The 21,993-nt window shown below is 40.2% G+C and overlaps 1 protein-coding gene across 1 annotated transcript; it reads left to right on the top strand.

Moving 5' to 3' along the window:
• The first annotated feature begins 3,212 nt into the window (after positions 1 to 3,212).
• On the top strand, positions 3,213 to 8,037 carry htr1ab (5-hydroxytryptamine (serotonin) receptor 1A b). Its single transcript, XM_066646230.1, has 2 exons — positions 3,213 to 4,091; positions 6,970 to 8,037. Exons 1-2 carry the CDS (start codon positions 3,271 to 3,273, stop codon positions 7,427 to 7,429), a joined length of 1,281 nt encoding a protein of 426 aa, XP_066502327.1. The 5' UTR covers positions 3,213 to 3,270; the 3' UTR covers positions 7,430 to 8,037.
• The last annotated feature ends 13,956 nt before the right edge of the window (positions 8,038 to 21,993 follow it).

Below are 21,993 nucleotides of genomic sequence, written 5' to 3' on the forward strand. Positions count from 1 at the left end.
CATGGTTAAGGAACTACATTTTTGCAGCTACATTAGCCCTTTGTGGATAATACTGATAACTCCTGGCTTGTGTTAGCATGAACAAATAAATTAAGTATAATATTATATACTTTCTGATAAGAGTAAACACCATCTTCGTAAAACTGACAAATCTTCACTGATCTTCAAAGACCACACCCCTCTGTGCCACTGGAACACTGGTGTCCAAATTGTGTCTAAGATGAAGCATATATGCTTATATTCTCTGTGGTAGGAAGCACTCAGACCAGTGGTGGGTTTTTTTTTCTGACCACAACATCATGGATAAGTGACTTCCACCATATCAGTTTGAAGATTTGTGTATGAGACTATACCAAGCATCAGCCAGAGGAGTACAAAGCCCCAGGAATTGGCTGTGGGGCAGTGTAAGTGCATTCTCTTATTGGATAAAGCTCCAATAAGTATCTTTTTTTTTTGAATGAGTGTTGTTTATGTGTTTTTCAATCCAAAACTAATCATTCAACATCAGTACTTGAGCTCACTGATATTCACACATCAAAATACCATAAAATCCTCACAGATTTATTGCAATATCTATAGTTGAAAGCTTTCACTAAAGAGCAGAGTCTGTGACTGTAGCAAATGGGACACAAACCCTTCATTTCAGACAAAATTGGATGAGATGCAAATTTTAGATATTTACATATAACCATTTCGAAAATTGAGAAATCTTCTGGACCCATGTATTCTGGCAATATTTCAGCTCGTCATATTCATAGACAGAAGCGTTGTGGATATGAGCCCAGACACACCACACCCACAAAGCATCATGATATGAATCTGTTTCTCTGTAAAGTCTTTTACTGGGGCATTACGTATCATTAAAGGAGACATGAATGCAGCAATGATATCATAGGAATAGTCGAGGAGAATTTAATCTCATCAGCAAAGAAACTGAATCTGGGCAGAAGATGAGCATTTCAACAAATCAATGACCCTAACCATGCAGCCAAAATAAGTTAAGAATGGTTTCTATATAAGGAAGGCACTTACATTGCCTTGCCAATTTTCTGACATGGACCTCATTGAAAATTTATGGAGGTTTTCAAAAATGTAAGTCCATTAACGTGACTCTCAACCTTGGGGAATTGAAGACGGTTTGCTAGGAGCAATGGGTCAGAAATGAACTACAGTTCTGCAAAATGCTGATCTTTCGAGGAGTCACCACTATAGACGTCTCCCGCTCATAATTGCAAATGGTGGCATAATAACATGGTACTAATGCTTTTCTTTGGTAGTGAGACAATTCCCTTATCTGATTAGCCTTTGAAATATATCTGTGCAGATTTGTGCAGAGTCAAAAGGCACTGTCTGGGTAGATTTGGAATGGATATGCATCCACCCGACGTATACTAACATGTTTTGTTATATACTTCCTTTTACTCTCAGAAAAGCGGTACAGTGCAGGTACACTATTGGTCACTAAAGGTACACACAGTGTAAATGTACCTCTAATATTTACAGTGATAGCTTTTTTTCTGATAGTGTAGAGATACACTGTCATCAGAAGTCCTCTCTCTGAACCGCTGGAATCAGGACTGAGTTCATGTCAGTGTTTTTGCATCGGCTACTGGATTTGGACTATTGTACTGTAGAATCTGAATGCAGAATCTTTTATGACATTTCTTGATGATTACTAAAGTTTCGGACTCTTTGTGGCTTATTTGCTCCAGCATATTTTTGTTATTGTTGCTGTTGCTTGAAATATGCAGCTCTCAACCCCGCCAAGGTCTTTTGCAGAGATGTATTACAGAGTTTGCAGCTTTTTTTCAGGTTTACTTCATTATAAGGTGCAATCACTGCGGCCATAAATATTCAGCTGTGCACACAGAGCTGGCCCAATCCCCACAGAAACACAAAATGTTATGCTCTGGAGCAGCTGCACAGGAGTGTAAGGTCACCATGCTTAATGCGAAGCGTGTGCAGCGGTGGAACTGATGGAGAAACATTCACCTTTGTGACCTTTGAGATGAGTTGGAGTGGAGTCTGTGGTACCTGACCACACTAATGCTGTCATGCATGGCTAGGTGCAATATAGTCCTAACAGAAAGGTTTGAACCGCTAGTGCATAGCTCTCCCAGAAGAACAGCAACAGCTATTGCAGCAAAGCTGGGCCAAATTTCTTGTCAGTACCGTGAAGAAATGATGGATGAGCCGATGTACACAAACTTTTAGGCACGTGGTGTAACCAAAACAAACCTCATTCACCTGAATAGTTTCTTAGTTAATGTTTTCTATCATGTTCCAAGAGCTTAAGTTTTAAAAGGATTGCTGCAGTTTATAGGTTAAAAAAATGTTTAATCTTATTTATTAAACCTCTACATGGTGTAAATGCACAACATGTTTTTTCCCACAGGCAGAGTTCAGGATCTAAATGTTCTTAAGGGAACCAAAATTGGTTTGATGGCGCCATAATTAATTCAAGGAACACTGGGTAAAGTTTGGTGGGTTTTTTTTGTTTTGTTTTTGCTTTTGGGTTCCCCCTACAGTTTGTATAGTTTAATTGATTTTACAGCACTTACTGAAATCAAGTGTTAGGAAAGGGGAGGTAGAGTTGGTTTCCTACCCTCCTCCAAATGTTGCATAGTGGAATTTCTGCAGTGCTGAGCCCAGATTAGCAACAACAGTGGCTCTGTTCACCCTATGACAGGTCAGCGAAGCATTACAATGTTTTCAAGCTATAATTTCATGGTAAAAATACTACCTAGTGTTCCTTTAAAAGAGAATTAAGAGAGGGTTTTTTTCTACATTGCAGAAATGAAAGATCTGTAGTTAACTTCCTGACCACATGCAAGAGATCTGAGAATCATCTAAGAATTTCTAAATGTTCTTAACAGAACTGAAAGTGTTTCTATGTCATCCCCTTTATAGAATGATGCAGTGGAACTGCAGAAACTGAATGGAGACCCAGAGTTAAAGCTCTGACCTGCTAAATGTCTGAGAACCATCTGAGGTTCTAAAGGAACCAATGTTTTTCTGTATGTGTGACGTCATGGCCAACAGGTCTGCTCCAGAAAACTGGTGTGAAAGTCCAGGGTAGACGCTCTACGTAAGTGACGTACCATCCGGGTGGTGGGGGATGGGGGGTGCTATATAAACGCTCATGCCACGCCACGGCCGCTTTAGTGATGATGCTCGTGGCTGGATTCGCGCGCGCTCCTGCGGAAGGGGGACTGTTGTAGCTCCTTGCACTGTTGTTGATTTCTTTTGGCGCGCCGCGTTCTCAGCGTCATGGAGGACGCACAAAACCTGTCTTCGTTGTTCCCCAACGACAGCGCTGTTTACGAGCGCAACGACACCGCGAACGACACAGGGGCGCGCGCGCAGGTTCCACTGAGCTACCAGGTGTCCACGTCCCTGCTGATCGGCGCGCTCATCCTCTGCTCGGTGTTCGGGAACGCGTGCGTCGTGGCCGCCATCGCCTTGGAGAGGTCACTTCAGAATGTGGCCAACTACCTGATCGGCTCGTTGGCCGTCACGGACCTGATGGTGTCGGTGCTCGTGCTGCCCATGGCGTGCCTTTACCAGGTGCTGGACAGGTGGACGCTGGGGCAGGTCGCGTGCGACATCTTCATCTCGCTGGACGTCCTGTGCTGCACGTCGTCCATCCTACACCTGTGCGCCATCGCGCTGGACAGGTACTGGGCCATCACCGACCCCATCGACTACATGAAGAAGCGCACGATGAAGCGCGCGGCCGTGCTGATCAGCGTCACGTGGCTGGTGGGCTTCTCCATATCCGTGCCCCCCATGTTGATCATGAAGTCGTCGCCCGCCAGCAAAGCCGAGGAGAGCGCCAACCCCGAGGCGTGCGCCATCAGCCACGACCCCTGGTACACCATCTACTCCACCTTCGGCGCCTTCTACATCCCGCTCACGCTCATGCTCGTGCTCTACGGCCGCATCTTCCGAGCCGCGCGCTTCCGCATCCGAAAGACCGTGCGCAAGTCCGAGAAGGTGGAGTGTCTGAGCGCCGTGTCGCCCGCGCTCTCCAAGAAAACCAACGGAGAGCTCAAGACCTGGAGGAGCAGCGCGCAACCTCAGAAGAAAAGGTACAGGCAGAGGCTCTGAGCTCGTATACGCCCTGTACATCTGATTCAGGAGTCTGTCTCTCCTAAAAGAGGCTCTTTAGAAAAGCCGACACACTCTCCACAAGTGAAAACCTTCTCGGGAGTGATAGACCCTAAACATGGTTCTCCAAGGGTCTGTGCTCAGGGATTAAGGCAAGGCAATGTCAGTAATAAGGCTCTAGGATGATACAGGGGATCTATTCAAAAGGCAAGGTGCTGTCTGTAAAAAAAATAAATAAATAAAAAATACTTGGGGCAACCCCCCCCCCTCCCAAAAAAAAAAAATTGCTTCAAATGTTATTTTTAAATACAGGGCACCCTCAGCAAAACAGGACTGCATTTGGTGTGATTCTTTACCAAAGACAAAGCACTCTCAATACAAAGGAACCAACTGGAGTGTTTACACTGGGTACACGTTGATGTATAAAAAATACCCACAGATGTTATTACAGTTTAATGGTAGAACGTTTGTCTGGTAAAAGATATAAAATATGTTCTATATTGTTGCCATTTAACCAAGCCAAAACAACACCGGTATTGCGAGTGTTAATCTTATATGGAATAACTGCCAAAGAGCTCAGTAAGACCCCTTATAAAGCTGTTATTTTAAAACCAAATATTAAATAAATGGTTCTCTGTAGCAAATACAGCTCCACGGTTAAAAGGCAAGGGACCTGTAGCAATTTTACTAACGGTATGTCACTGTGTCCTAATGATGTGTATTATCATTTTTTTTTAAAACCTTAGACATGTAAGACCCAGAAAGGACCATATTCTGGGTGCATTTGTCATCTCTGGTTTGCCCATGAAATACATACATATATTTTATATTATTGGATCTACGTGGCTGTGTTTTTCTGGCGTATAAGCTCAAACTCACTCTGCTCTCACTGCTCCTGAATTAACCTTGTGACAGAGAACATTTAACTATTGAATATATTATATGAAGGAATTTGTACATTTGCCATAGTGCAATATATTCTTGCTACAGGGAAGAATATTTTACCCAGACGAATGCTGCTAAAGATTAAGTCTAGAACAGTAAAATGTACAGAGTTGGAGAACATAGTTCCTTTAGTCAGGGAACATTATTGTACCATGTTCCACACTGTCTAGACCCCAACATTTATTTTGCATTGCTGTTTTAGAATGTCAGGTTAAATTCTTATGGTTTCTACAAATATAATATGTTAAAAACCATAAAAGAAGCATTTCAATTCATACATGGTCATTTTTCATGTTCAATGCATCTTTCCTATCAAATTCCCTCAGAAGAGTCTGGGACAATACTGAGCACTGGTGGAACCTTGTTGGTGTCATGGGTGCTTTAAGGAGGTTTTCTGAATCCTAAGAGATTTTATTTCAGTGATACTCAGACAACTGCTTGATTCTTAAAGATCCCCTCCAGTGAAAATCAAGTCTTTAACCTCGTTAACATGTCTGTGATGTGTTGTTCATACGCTAGAAGGTGTATCATGAGAGCAGTTAGCAGCCAGTGCTTATAGCTGATCTTTTCTGCATTGAATCTACAGTCTCCAGAAAGACATTCTCAAACAGATGGATGCAAACACACTGGGTTTCTTACATCATAAGCACAGAACCAGGGCGGGGCTTTCAAGCAGGTGAGAGCTGGAGGTGTAAGGGGCGTTAGAGGCGGGGACTAACTGCAGTATTACAGCTGTGCACACAGAAACTGGAGAGTTCTAAACCTCTTCTAAGGTATTAGAGGAATTAATTATAAATTAAAAATTTGGATGCACAAAGATAAGTTGATAGGGTTTAAATCAATGATACGAGGGGAACATTAAAATAGTTATATACTCTCTCAGTACTGTACAGAACCCTATTTGGTAAGAGTGTATGGAAATGTACAAATATGAAGCGTTTCCATGGGAAAGTGCAGCCTATTCTCACGGATTTTAACGGTTGAAAAAACATGTCAGGTTTTAAAAAGGAAGGCACGCATATTAACAGTCTGTCACATTGAGTCTGAAACTGACTGGCTGCATAAAGACTGTAATGGATTTTCTGCACTGACAGAATCAGAGCACAGTCCTCATGGTTACAGTCCAAATAAACGTAGTTGGGACACGCAAACTTATACAAATGAAAATAAAGGAGGACCATGACCGCAAGGAACACTATTCCAAGGGTGTAAAATGTATTAGACGAAAACCTTTCTTATCAAAAAGGAAATACATGAAGGACCCTAGTGCAGAGGTCTTCAAATCCAACTTCCAGCCCGGGATTTTAAATTAGCCAGTAGTTATGACATTAAACCTGCAGCACTAATGCACCTGACTAGCTCTTACAGATATAGTGTAATACCAGCCAGCCATTTTAAAGATGTGAATTTGAAGAATTCTTCACTGTTGTGACGTCAGCACAAATTTTCATCATGGCGGAGGAAAGAGCCTAAGTTTTTAAAGCATATTTTCCTTTGTTTTTATTTTTCAAATTTCCACACAAACTGATATATGCTAACTAGCTAATAATATAGTAGCACCCAGTTCACAGGAACGCGCCTATGCTTTTTAAGTGCAGTTTAAGCGCGTTCCTGTGGTAAATCTTAGGGATAAACAACCTTTTATGCTTGTTTTAGCGGGTTTTTGTGTTGTTCTAGTTGGTAGTCTGTTCGCATCAGGTCATTTTTTTCAAAAATGTTTATAAGAACTGCATGTGGCTTTCATTTGTAGTGATTAAAACTGCACATTTCGTTTCTACTTTTCTCCCCGGTCTCACATCTTTGGTTCGAAATCTTGTGCCGTGTGAATATGTCTTTAACGTAATTTACGGATTATTTTGTGTGCTTTTGAGGGTCCTTTTACATGGTTTGTCCCTCTTCGTTGTTTTCTGACAGTGTGGAGTCCAAACGGGACGCGTGCGCCAATGGCGCGGCCAAGCGCGCGGACCTCGGAAGCGGCGTGGGGGTCGGGGAGTGTGTGGAGATCGTGGAGGTCCACGGCGGAAAGAGCACACTGCCGCTGCCCAACGCTCCCGGGCACGTGCCACTGTTCGAGCACCGGCACGAGAAGAACACGGAGGCCAAGAGGAAGCTCGCCCTGGCCCGCGAGCGCAAGACAGTGAAGACCCTGGGCATCATCATGGGCACATTCATCCTCTGCTGGCTGCCTTTCTTCATCAAAGCGCTGGTGATGCCCTTCTGCCCCTCGTGCCACATGCCTGTGTGGCTCAGTGACGTCATCAACTGGCTGGGCTACTCCAACTCTCTGCTCAACCCAATCATCTACGCCTACTTCAACAAGGACTTCCAGAGCGCCTTCAAGAAGATCATCAAATGCCACTTCTGCAGGCCCTGAACACGGACCCAGTCGCCGCGCGTGGAGAAGCATCTGCAGAAAATATCTCTCAGCTTACCCCACCACTGAGGAGAAGAGGTCCTTCAGTCGAGTGCAAAGGTTTGAGCCCCCCTGGTCCAACTGCATGTTCTGCTGATTTAAATTGACAAACAACCGAGGATCCTCTACAGAAATGTGGTGCTTTTTCTGATGTGCTGAACTTAACATTTGGGGAGGAGAATATAATATATGGACTATATACAAGAATATAAAACATGGACCATACCTTTTGCAGAGGCCCAATTTTCTCTTTATTTTTGCGTCCATTATAAAAACTCCACAAATAAATAGCAACCACAATGTTTTATCTTAAAAACTGATTTAATTTCATCCAATTTCTTGGAACCTCTAAAAGTAAAACAGAAAACATGAAATTCATTTTTTTAAATGTTTTATTTTTAAATGTGCACTAAACTGTACATATTTTTCCAGAGAAAACCAGCAAAACACAAAGACTCGTTTAACCAGGTGTGCCCAAACCTCTGCACTCTATATTATATTGTTTCTATTTTCAGAAAAAGGTGTATAATACTGTGTATATGAGCCAGAGGACTAAGAGGAACAACATGTACCACTCATGTGCATTTGAAACATGGATGTGTTCATGCTGTTAAATAAACTGATGCTGATCTGACTCTCCTTGCTGCTCTACTTCTTTCCTCTTCCTCACACGTTTTTATTTTTCTCTTTTTTGGACTGGTTTAGAGGATAGAGCACATTTAGCCCATCTGCATGACTGGATATTATAGAAAACGGAAATTTGCATAAGTCTCAGTGATAATACAGATTACACTGAGAATACAGATTATAACAGGGAACAAGGGCATATTGGTCCTGATCTATCTGTAATGTTCCTTGCAGTCTCTGAATAGCAATGTTTTGTATGGATTAGCACAGCCTCAGGTCTGGTTAAATGCAAACTGAATATGTGGAAAATAATGGGACTCATGGGAGAGAAGTTTTCCCCAGACTTACATTTGGAGTCATTCTGTGTATTAAAAGGGGTTTAGAGGAATGTATTTTGCTCTGCAAAAAAAGATACAGGCAGCAACAAATATCAAATCTCTGCAAATCCTTGTCCAATTACATTCTTTAAAAATATGCCCAATTAATTTATTCATTCCCAGAGCTTCTGTGCAGTTTCCCATGTTTTTCTCGACTTGGTGTAGGAATTTGGCAAGAATGATGATAAATGACTGATAAAGGTTGTCCACACGCAGGGTTTATGAATGCAGGATACAAAGTTCCTTTTTGACATTGCTTGTGGTTGTGAAAACTCATTTAATGTTATTTTTTTTCAAGCGCCATCCCCCATGGCACAAAATGAACCCACACTGCACACAGAGGGGGAAGACTGTATATTTTCAGATCGAGCAGAGCTGTTTAACTCATTAAATCCATAGCTTGGTAAGAACCCAGCCAGTTTGCATTGCATTATTTGCATGTCATTACTGAATGTTACACCTCAGGATATAATAAGCTTTGGATTTAATGGGTTAATATGCATTTGTTTCTGCTACACTATTTACACACAGCATGTAAAGAGCAGCTGTCATTTTAAAACCAGCACAGGTCTTTGATTTATTTACTGAAAGTCTTAAATAAATAAGCAGGAGTTCATTAGTTTTGTTGGAATGGAATATAGGGCTATTAAAGGTGTCAAAGGGGGTTCTTTGGAGTGATACCAAAATGAGAAGCATAAGATATAAAAGAAAATCATCAATTAAGTCTTTTTTTTGTGATGCTGAATTTCAGAGGCTCATTTACATAATATTTAGATAATTACTCTTTCAAGAACCATATTCTATTACATTTCTTTCAGGATCCATAAAGTTTACCTTACTATCTACTATCTATATTCAAATGATCTTTAGTGAATCAAAATGATCTTGCCATTTGGCATTGCTCCAAATAACACTTTTATCAGTTTCATAAGAATGTAGTGTGTATGGATGTATATGCAAATGTATGTGTACATTTTAACCACACATGCGTAAATCATAACATATTGCTATTAAAATCCATAACTGTTATACTTGGTAATTGTTTGCAGTCTCACATGACGTCGTCTTGGCCCAGACGTCTCATGTTTTGAAGTCACTCCAGCTGTCCAAAAATCCAGCTGAAGTGAAACCACTAAAAGCCGCTCAGCGGAACACACAGAGATCGGCTGGTCTCCATAGTGACACAGGGGTTGCAAACTCTAGGTCTGAGGTGCAATTATCTGATCAAAGGCCTAGGACAATACAGAGGGACCACGTGGACCAGAGACTGGACAGACTGGGCGGCCTCCACGTCCATAGCTTTTTTTTTTTTTTTTTTTTCTCTAACCATATTATAATCTAGTGGTAAAACCTGTGTTCTACTTAAAGTATGTACAATGATTTAGAAGGATCCTCAAAGCTTGAACTGCATGTTTGGAATGAAACAAATATCCTAAAACATTTATTATTTTAATATAAGTGATGTATTTGTGTATAACGACACGGGGCCATAGCACAAAGTGGCTCTACAATCTTCTCTGGTTCCCTTGTATAGATACAGATGTAAGTGTACAACCACGACCCAGAAAGATCCAGCAACATGCCGTAGTTCACTTCCACCAGAAGTAGACAGACTTCCCAACATCTGTTTATCTCTCTTTTATTCATTATGTTTTAGATTAATCTTTCACAATCTGCAACATTATGCATTCATTATTTATAAAATTAAAATCTTAAATATGTAATGGAGCAAGCTGTGACAGCCTCAGCTTGTATGTGATACAACCACAGCAGGTAAACAAGCTAATCATATTGTCCTGAGTTTATTCAATGTAAGTAATTCAGAATGGGGAGCCGGTGTTGTGCTCTGAAGTCTGTATAAGTTCTTACTTCTGCAGGTGTGGGATGTAGCAACAGTGACAAAATAATCAGTAGAACTCCATATTTAGAAAGCACAAAACCATGGGAACTGGCTCTTACACCGGGAGATCGCAAGTTCAATCTCTGAAAATGCCTGAGCCATGTCAGGCTGGGTTCCAAGAGAGCACAACTGACCTCGCTTTCTCTCTGTAAAATACCCCTCACTCTCCCCAATCCCTGAGCACAGTGCTAAACACTACAGGTGTCTATTAGCTCACATAACTGAATTAGCATTCTCCTCTGAGTACGCTGAGCAGTCAAACAACACTGTGTAAACAGCGGTTTAAATGAAATCGTGGTAGGCTTCACATGTCCTGGAGGAAGCATGTACTAGCCTTCACCCTCCCAGCTAAGTGGCTGAGGGAGACCTAGCCAGTGGGTGGAATTGGCAATGAGTTGTGTAAAAAAAATAATCATGGAAAAAAATGGGCCTACAGGCTTATGTGCCTGTAAGAGACTTTACTCCCCAGAAAATCCACTTTTTAATCCATCTTTCAGGGGACATCCTTTAAAGAAATGTAAACGAAGACTATGAATGTGAAGAAATATTTTAAGCTCGCAGAACTTCAACATAATGTACAGGATTTAACGCATTTGCACACCCAAGCCAGGAATCACTAAGGAACCTTTACTTTCACGCATGGACAAAAAAATAGAAGCGAATGCAGAAAACATTTAAGACCCATGTTTCATGTTGACACTTCATCTGCTGAGATCTAAAATGTGTGTGCTTTCCAACATAACGCTCCCCCAGCTTCACCTGATCCCCATTACCCAACATACTCCTCCCTCGCATACTCACAGGCAGATGAAGGATTGTCAGGTGGCAAAGCCAGTGGCTGCTGATGCAAGTGTGCCATGCTGGAGGGCGAAAGAGGGGGAGAGGGAGAGAGAGAGAGAGAGAGAGAGAGAGAGAGAGAAGGAGAAGCAAGCTCAGCTCTCTCACCCACATTCATCCAACACTCTGCCTTTGAAAGCCCGTGCATCACTGTTGACTCAAGCTGTCAAGACGAGCAAAAATGAGAAGCGTGTGATTACCTTCAGGACCTGGAGATGGTGATAAGAGGCTTGAAATATCCTCTCTGGCACCAAACTGGCTGCAGACTCCAGCAAGAGTTGTAGTAAGAGGGAGCATTGCTTTACATGTCGTAATCCCTCCGTTGCGATCAGGCCTGTCCTCGGCTAATTGTATATCACATCAGACGAATAATGAGAGCAAAATTTCGTCAGATCTTTTTTTTATGCGTTGGCTTCTTCTAATGATGTCATTACATAACACCTAATCAAAAGTACGGCATGATCTTTGCATAGCAGAGGACAAAACTTAAGCCGCTGTGGCGATGTGAGTGCAAAGCAACTACACAATGGTTTTTAAGACATTGTAAGCCTTCAGTAAATTAAGAATGTTTTTTTTATTTCTTAATTCTCCTCTTCTTCTTTTTCTTATACTTCTTCACAGTGTTAGCATTCTCCTAAATTTTTGACTACGAAGACCTAGTTAAAAAAACCTGCTGTTAAAGCTTTCATCTTTAAGACACATGAGAAAAAACTCTCTACACTTGCTTCAGATCTGAAAAACCCCAGGGGTAATTATCTATCCGTCTGTGAGATGACAGCTCAAAACTATGGGTTTGAAAGATTGTGTAGATGTCAAGAAGAATTAAACAAAAACCATAAATATTTCATAATGTCATAATGATGCACTTGCCACCCCAGAGCCACTGAATGTGTTTAAGATAACTTGTATTGCAATTGAAAATGTAACCAACTTCTGAGACTGAACTTTAGAGGGGTAGATTTAAAAAAAAAATTCAAAATTCTTTGAGACTCCCAAAAAAGCGTGGAAGCAGAAATAAAGACCAACGGGAAGACATTTGGATATTATATTATGTTGACATTTACGTAATGTTTGCTTTGACGGGGAATGAAAGGTGGTCTCTGATTGTTTTTTAATTGACATGTCCAGTAATGCCATTTCTGATGCATTATTAGAATCAGGGATTTTTTGTGACAGTACAGCTTTGCTTAATTGGCCGAATTCATATGTCAAAGTGTCCAGGTCTTCTGGGCAAATATTTGAGATGAATATTCAACTTAGCGCCTTTTCAACAGGAGACAGTGTCTTTTGGCAGCATTTGTTTTCTCTATTGTTGAGGAGAAGGACTTGTCAGTTTTCATTTTGGAAGCAATCTCAGCCATTTAAATCCAGCATTATCTGAGGCAGCCAGATTGTGCCGTTAGAAGTCAGGAACTAGCTGTGTGCTCAGGGAGCAGGCAGAGTGCCCGTGGATTTGGGAGCATCTGATCTAATCACACTGTCTGGACCGGCTAATTCATGAGTGTACATTTTCTCATCAGGCTTTTACACCAAGAACACAATCCAGCCCACACCGGTATTTGATGATTTACTGGAATGTTTTGCTGGATGAAGGCCAATGTGGCCCAGTGTCTGCCAAATACAACCCAGTGAAAGGTTCTTTTCACAAAGCGGCATGAGCACCATGTTTACATGACAGGATTTAAAAACGAAATAAAAATAAATTAAAAAAAATCAGCAACAGCTACAAATGTACCTTACGCATTTATCTCCATGTGCTCTCCGTGTTTGCAGTACATACTTGAGAAATAAAATGTTCTCACACAGACAGCACTTTGCTGTTTTATGGCTTGAAAATGTTTTTTTATTCACTCTGGACTCTGATGTATTCTGTGATTATGCCAGAGAAGATATGAAAGCATCTCCAGGGTAGGAGGTGAGGATTAAACAGCCTCTGTTCTTGGGCCATAAAAGAGAAACAGTTCAAAACCTGATTCATATAAAACAACACAAAAGCGAGTGGCGCCCACATACTGCTGCACAGAGGTGTTCTGTTGGTTGACACTGAGACCCCAGCAGAATGGCAAAAAGGCACAACTTTGCACAAAAAAGTATTCTTCAGTGTTTTGAAGTCATCACATTCCATGAATATCAACTCTGGAGAACAGAGGAAGCCAACCTGCATCCCAAACACTCTCATAAATAAGGCTCTCCCTCGCTCTTTTATACAGACACACACACACACGCGTGAAAACACACAAACCATTTCTAGAGATGGTAAGCAGATGATTCTCACTTTACTCTCTGAACAGGAATTACACTTGTCACTTCAATATTCGAAATCTCTGACCGGAACAGCTTTAATTTGACAGGATCCTAATTGCTGTTATATCAGCCATGAAAACAACTTAGTGCTGAATGCGATTCTGAGCTGAATTTGGGCCTGAATGGAGAGCAAATCCAAGGCATCAATGATCGCAACAGGCTGAGCCAGGTTATAATACAAAGGCTTTCTCTGGGGAAAGCTTTCATGCTTGTGAAACCCCCCTGAGACCTGGATTTCTAGGGACACAAAGTCACACTGCTTCAGTGACATAAAAAGAAACATCCTCAGAACAGACATGTAGCACTCTTAAAGGGGGTTTCCAGCATATTTTTTATTCAGAAATTAAATCAAATTAAAACATATATATATTAAGGGATTTAAAAAAAAATCCTGACTAACGACATACTTCAGAATAGATGTATTATTTACTATATCCAGAATAAAGGTAGATTTTCCCCATCCCTTAAGACCTACAATATCACTGTGGTGTGAGGTGCAGCTTTTAAGGTTAAATCATAAGCCCAACAGCAAGGGAATTCACTTCTAAAGAAACATAAAAACAAAAATATCACATATAAAAACAGTTGTATTTACTTGACCTCTGGTTCCTATCAATACCACTGTAAATATCTCTACAAATACCCACTGAATTTCAACCTACTCTGAATGACTATATTCAGATGGATTCCCTCTTTAACTGACATCCAATTAAAATACTAAATAACAAGATGATAACTTATTAACACTCACACTAACACACTAAAATTTGAAGAGGATGTTAAGACATATTCTCTTTGTGGATTTACACACAGACAGCCTCATATAATTGACTTCATTAATTTCTAATAATATCCTGTTAATGACAGCTAAGTCCAAACAAGTACAGCTTCATCTTTTTCAGAAAATAATAAGGTGTGGTAGCTTCATGCTGAATAATAGCACTCTGTTACATTCCTGAGAAGGCTCTTCAATTTTTAAATGATTATTACGAAGTCTTCCTGCAGCCATTCTGACAATAATGTAGAATTATACATAATCACATGAGGAAAAAGAACAGAGAGTCATCAAAAATTTATATGGACTATTATTTGGCCTAAGCTAGGGCTTTGAAGAAAGATGTGATTACAGAATCATTACAGCATATGAAGTAGCTTTTACACATTGTACTTTATCAAATTTAGAGAGCTTGAATTATTTCTCTGGGCTTGGACAGGTTATCTGTCCAGACCAAAAGTTAATTGTTCATAGAGACAAGCATTAAAATGAAACTTTGTTTTCTACAAATAACACCTTAATAATGCACAAATTCATTGTTATAACACCACAGCGAAAACCCTCCCTCTGCCCTCCCTTTCCAAGGTGCTATTTTAGTATAAGAACGTGAAAGGCACTTTAAAGAGGCAGTGTTTTGTTGGTCCATTCGAGGCTACTGTGGAAACATGGTAGTGCCAAATGGTGGCTTCTCTTGGAAGACGACCTATGCATCCCTATGTAGATATGAAACACTCATTCTATGTAATTTTAGAGAATTTCTATTGGCCCATTCATCATGAATTTTTCACACAATGTGAAGGAAAGCTGTTGTGTTTAAATGATGTAGTAAACTAAAAATCCACAAAAATAGAGATACATGTTTTTCATTATACAGTGACAAGGACCTTGGGGGGACATACATAAAGAGCTGGGTATTGAAGCCACAACCTCAGGACTCTGGAGCTTCGTGACAGTGAATCTGCTTGTGTTCCCTTTATTGAAAGCCTAGCAATTTTCACACAATTTCAGTGGGAGCAATCAAGAAATGAACAACTCATGAGTGCAACTGCAACCACTCAAGATTTCTTTAGGTCCTAGCAGGGCATGACCATTTTTAAAATTGAAAATTGAAATAATATACAAAAAAGGGTACATTCAAACCTTAAGGCACACCAGAGGATGTGAAAAAAGAATGCTTTGCAAGAGCTCTCCAGGAAAATCCCACCCTGAAGGAAATCAGTGTTATTCCGGAAAAGAGGAACATTCCAAAGAGAAAACAAACACAGCCATTAACCATGCAGATAAATGGAATAATACAATTGTACTACACAGTTCTACACAGATATATCCAAATAGGATCATTACATACACCACTCACAAATATCTGCACATATTAAAACGAAGTCACATATAATTAGTGTTGTTCAACAGTTCTTTCTTTTGAAGTGTGTGAAAACTATGAAATTATGTACAGTGCACATCCCTGGAATGGTGCAACACTTAAAGCAATTACAAAGTCTGTCTCTGAGAAGCTAAATTATGCAAGAAATATTCAATCATAACATAAAAGATTAATGAAGACCTAGACTGGTTTACTTCCAGCATGTGCACACCAGCACCAAAGCTCCTCATGCCTTAAATAACATTAGTATACAAATGAGCATAATTCACTTTAATTCCCTTTTTACTGCCTAATGTGTCTGATGTAAACTGCTCCATTCAATTACCAGAACCAAACAATAAAAAGTTTATAAATACACAGCCAGAGACATGGATTATGAGAGAAATGTAGACATCCAATAGCAGGTTTTCTGACCACTGGTCTAAGACATATTCTTAAAATCAATTCATTGCATAAATATTTTACACATTTAACAATATTTTAGTGCAAACTGTTCCAAAATGTATTTTGTTTAGGTTAACCACTAGTTTATTATAATCATTACATATAAAAATTCAGAAGCAGTGCAATTTCAGTAGTTGTTATGGACAGTGAACAAAATGGATCTGTTAGACACTTGGATCCTGGATCACTACCACTGTCATTTAATATTCTCTCCAATAAACCAAAGAATTTCCAACCCTTCTGAATGACTGTGTTTAGATGGGTTTCCCTTTTAACTGCTCTTGATTTTGACAAATTTAGGTGGGAAAACCTGGGAAACTTGAGTGGCTCTGTGGCATTTCTCCAAAGAACCTTTTTGGCAGGTTCATTTCTAAGACTTAAGGTAATGGGGACAAATAAAAGCCATTAGGCCAGACACAACATATATAACAGATTTTTCTCCATATCAAAGATAAATCATTACTAATGAACGTTCGTAGAGATTAGCACTGTAGGCTCATAAAAACATGTTTAACTATTATGTCTTTTGGAGGACTACCCACACTTTCAACACAAATTGATAACATAAACATGCACCAATATTGGAATGGTGGGCTTACACCAAAATATTTAATATTTTGATATATTTAATATTAATAATATAGCCCTGGTGACATGGTGGCACAGCAGGTAGTGTCGCTCACACAGCTCTAGGGTCCAAGGTTGGTAGGTGGTGACTGTCTGTGAGGTAGGTGGATTGGCTACTCAAAAGTGTCCGTAGCTGTGAGTGAACGTGTGAGTGTGTGTCGCCCTGTGAAGGACTGATGCACCCCTCCAGGGTGTGTTCCACAATTGCTTGTGCCCAGCAATTCCAGGTAGGATCTGGACCTACCGTGACCCTGAACTGGATAAGCGGTTACAAACAATGAAAGAATTAATATAGCGATGCAATAGACTGGAACTCCCTCCACAGTGTACTGTTTTCTCACAAATATAGTAAAATGAATAAAATGCTGTGCCACCTAATCATGTCCAGTGCCACCTAAATTATCTTCTCTTTAAATACAATAAATATAATATAAAAATATTTGTTGAAATATCAGCCTAATCTAAACATCCCTGTCAATTGCAGTATGATTCCAATAATGCACTGTGCCATCCTTAGACAATATCAATACCTTATGTTTCCCAGGTGAGGACAAGTTGGAGACTGTGCCCGCTGTAAAAATAGCAGTGGGTATGCTGAAAGTGATAGTGTTCTTCTCAACAGGGGTCACAGAGAGGAGTGTTCAAAGAGGACCACCTGCGTCTGACTCACGCTGGAGAGTCTAGAGGGCCGCAGGGCACCAACGCGGGAGTAAAGCTCTGTGTCTGATTGAGGGGAGGGGGGTGTGGTGAAAATTATGGGGTGAGGAGGGGGTAGAAGTGGAGGTGGTGGTGGTGGTGGTGGTGGGCGGAGAAGAAAGAGAGGTGGGTTAACAGGAAGCACTGAAGGAACATCAGGTAGAGGTGGAGAGGAAGCCTGAGGAGGTGTAAGGAGATCAGGAGGTGGAGGGGTAACAACAGGAGTGATTACAGGAGGCAGGTCCAGTTCTTTGAGACTGTAGCGGGCCATGTGGTAGAAGCCAAAGTACTCCAAAGTATTCCTGGCTTCAGCCCTACGCAGCTTATGGCGGAGGATCAAGATGCGGTAGAAAAGTGCCAAGATGAGGAGTCCAGCCACAGCCAACAGTACTATGGCCACCTTCACCTCCAAGCTCCAGCAGCCATGGGATACAGTCTTACAGCCCTGCGAAGATGAACTCACTGGAGATTGGTGGTGGTCATTGTTGAGAAGAATGGGCCCTGTTACCAAGGCAATCAGGTTTCCATTTCGCTCTATTGGCTGGGAGGGAATCTGCAAAGCAGTCACTTGAGTGACCATTTCAGAGTGTGTAGCCATAGCATAGTCTCCACCATGAAGGGAGGGTTTTCTCAGCATCTGGTTCTCAAACACATCTGGGCCGAGACGTATCTCTGTAGAGGCAAGTGCAGTCTAACATGCTGAAACACCTGCTTTAATGGAAATGAAACAAAAGATTGCATTCTAGAGCACAAATTCAACAAAAAAACGTTTGATGAAAGTGAGATAATACACTGACGTACACCTATTGTTGTCTGCTCTGTTCCAGCTACAATAGGCCAGTTAATTTATTTCTCAGAATTCCAGTCATTAAATAAGCATTATAATAACTGAAGAGAGTATAAAGGACCAATTGTATAAAAGACTATTTGGTTATTTATCATTTTTACACAGTTTTCCACTTACCATGATGTATTTAATCAGTTTGTTGTACATATGTAGCATCTTTAGCTTTGCGCTTGAGCTACATTTAGCTAATGTTGCTAACATTACAACAAAATCTCTGAATATGTTCAAACTACAATCAGGTCTTTATTATAATCTTACAGATTTATAATTGTATATTTATCATAAAATGCATCAGAACAAACAAAAGTAAAACAGGTCCATATTGTGACTTAAATCGAATCCCTGATTTTGCATAGAATAGTTTTTAAACAGTTTCTGTGGACTTCTTGTGTATGTTAGCAACATTAGCTTCATAGCTCCAGCACTAAGCTAAGGTTCTGACTAATTTAGGACAGCTGGTGTTGATCAGATAACAAGTGGAAGTTGTGGAAATGAGATTTTTATCGAACAATTTATTCAAAGAATACCCCACAATTTAATTAGTTATGCTATACTGTATCAACATTATTTCCTATTCAGTGGAAAACTAGATTTCTAGTATTTGTGATCAGATATTTTACAGAAAGTAAAGTATTTGGTCACAATGTATGCTAGGAGATAAAGCAGACACATTTGGTATTTATTAAAGTTGCTGAATGAATTAAGTAGATAGCGGCTCTATTAGAGACTTACTTTCCCCAGATTAATGTTATGCAGCCTTGTCCTCGATGAAGAGAATGTTCCAAGAAGAGTGTAATGTTTCAGTGGAGGGGCAAGAGGTTTTGTGTTGGGAGGAAACTCAGGGAGAGTTCAGGAAACACAGCTTTGCCTGGTGATTGGTCAAAGTGGTCATCGCTATGGATACAGGAAACTGACAAAGGATGTCAGCCTGGGGAACTTAAGAGCAACATGCAGTTATCAAAGACACCCAGGCCTTTTTTTATTATTATTTTTTAAAGACGGAGCCTTTGGGTTGTACGCTTGCGTTAATCCTTTAGCATAACTGCCAAACAAGTGCTTTTTTTTCCCGGTTAGGAAAAATTCTAGCTTTTCAAGTGACATATGTAAAGCATTAAAGCAGAAAGGAACAGGTAATGGCTCTTACTTAAGAAGCCTCCCATTACATGTGGAGTTCTGCAAAAACACTGCGTCACAGCAGGTACTCCCTCTGTTATTATAAAGAAAGGAAAGGTGCATTAAGGCCCCATTTCCTTCAAAGCTATTCTCTATCAAAAGGAAGGAGGAGGGGTATTTCTTTTCTCTGCCATAAGTGGAACACTGGACAGAGCACAATTCATACTGTGCCCAGTGCTGGAGAATTCATTAGTGTCAGAATGTAACAAAATACCCAGGGAGGGGTCTTCCAGTTTGCAGATGGAGTCAAAACTTCATCCTTATCTGTTTGGTATTGCTAACATGCAGCAAGGTGAGCGAATGAAGTACAAGCCTTCTGACTTCATAGTGATCCTAGCCACCTGCAGCTCTCCCCAAAGCAGCACAGAGAGATAAAGATTAAAGCCAGTTCACCGCCAGTCATTAAAGCTCACCATGGGACATGAGTCAGTACGTCAGTGTACATACAAGCTGCAGGAACAAGAAGAGCCTGGAGCTCTGGAAAGTGGCAGACAAAAAATTCCCTGGCATAATGAAAAATGCAAATCTATTTGACACAAAGCTGACCACAGTTAACCTCTTCTCCAGAGTAAAACCTGCCACATGGAATTACACTTACAGTTCACTTATACAATCAATACTCACTACACCTGAATCATTTTCACACAACATACACGATCTTACATATTATCTTATTATTAGGGAATTCTGGGAATTTAATGTGGACCTACAGCTGATGCTAACATTTAATTATACACACACACCGCTTAAATAATCTCATTAGAAAAGCATTAAATGAATCAAAATTACATTAAAGCAGATGCTTGGGAGGACCTGCATATAAGCCAGCATTCACCATGTTCAATGCCAAGTGTGTATGAGGATTATGAAAGCCCCACAGCATTGTTTTGTTAAGCAGTAAATTCTATACGTTTAAGATGAGATGGTGTGGCATATGTCACCCAGAAGTAATCAAAATATCAAATATCAGTATGTGACCCCACTAATGTTCTTGCAGTCAATGTAGCCAAATCCTCACAACAAAGTCTCAACTTATATTTTAAAGTTTTCCCAAGAGGAAACGGGGACAAAGAATGATTTCTCTGTATTTCAGAAGAACTATTAAACAAGCAGGTGTTCATGACACATTTTTGGCATACGGTCTACAAAACACTCAAAAGTACTGTCAGTACTGTCACTCAAAAGTAATCTGTCAGATTAATTTATACATTTATTCTTCACATGCAAATCTAAAACAACTTATTTTCAAAGTACTATTATACCAAAAATTAAACTTCAATGCACATGTCTTCGAATAACTGGAACGAGTTGGCTGCATTTTTCAAACCATTGGTTTTGCCATGGAGGACCATGTGCACTATGTTAGATTAATTTAGAGAATATTTGCCTAAATGAATTATTTCAGTGTTTGTTTGTTTTTTTTATGCCAGAACATCCATAAGATCATGTATTATCAGACAAATGAACATAATCTTACATATTAATAAATGTTGTTTTAATAAGAATAATTTGTAGGATGTAACAGATGACTGTAAGAAAAATCCACTGAAATCACCAAACGCTGAAGATCTTCCCTAGTGACACCCAGTGACGCCATTTCCAGTTTCTTCTTGTTCATGGGGCTTTTTGCCCTCAGGCTTGTGTACTATAAGTGAAATGCAAGCTCAAGGGGCTTTAGTTTGGATGACTGACTTGGCCAGTGAAGCACATTCCAACAAAATAGACCCAGAAAAATTGCAAGTTTGTTTACTAATATGTGTTGGGTTATGTCTCTGACACATGGTTCTGAGCTTTAATCTAAATGGTTTGTTCTGAATGTTTTTAACACATCTTATATTTAACAGTAGGTTCTTTATATATCACTCTGCTTAAGCAATTTTGCTAAGACTGTAATCCTCCCATTCAATACATACAAAGAATAAGAATTCCAACAAAAGCAAAGTGGTCTCCCTCAAAGTACGGAATCATACACTTAATGATCACTGAACAGAACGATACATTTTTTTTTTTTTTGCTGGTAAGAGTGTATCAGACACAGCAGTGGTGCATGTGTTTTTAAACACCATGTCCACTCACTGTCCACTGTTATACACACCTACCTCATTGATACACCTTGTAAATGTAAAGCTAGAGACAGTAGGTCATCTGTTGCTGCACAGTTGGTTGGTCATCCTCTAGTCCTTCGTCAGTGTTCACTGGACGACGCCCACAGGACACGGTTGGCTAAAGATTTTAGGTTGGTGGACTATTTCCACTCCAGCAGTGACACTGAGGGTTTTAAAAACTCTAGCAGCACTGCTGTGTCTGATCCACTCCTACCAGCACAACACACACTAACATCAGCAGTAAGAATGATCCACCACCCAAATCATACCTGCTCTGTGGTGTTCTTTTGCTGGCTCCAGACTATTTAAGAGATCTACAAAGGGCTCATGTATGGTCAATGAAACAAAGCGAGATTGTTGAACATGCAGCCACTGTTGCTCTCAAACAGGAAAATTACAAACTGTAGTTTCCTTAAGGAAATCACAGAATGT

Source organism: Hoplias malabaricus, chromosome 15, assembly GCF_029633855.1.
Source record: "Hoplias malabaricus isolate fHopMal1 chromosome 15, fHopMal1.hap1, whole genome shotgun sequence".
Lineage (NCBI taxonomy): Eukaryota > Metazoa > Chordata > Actinopteri > Characiformes > Erythrinidae > Hoplias > Hoplias malabaricus.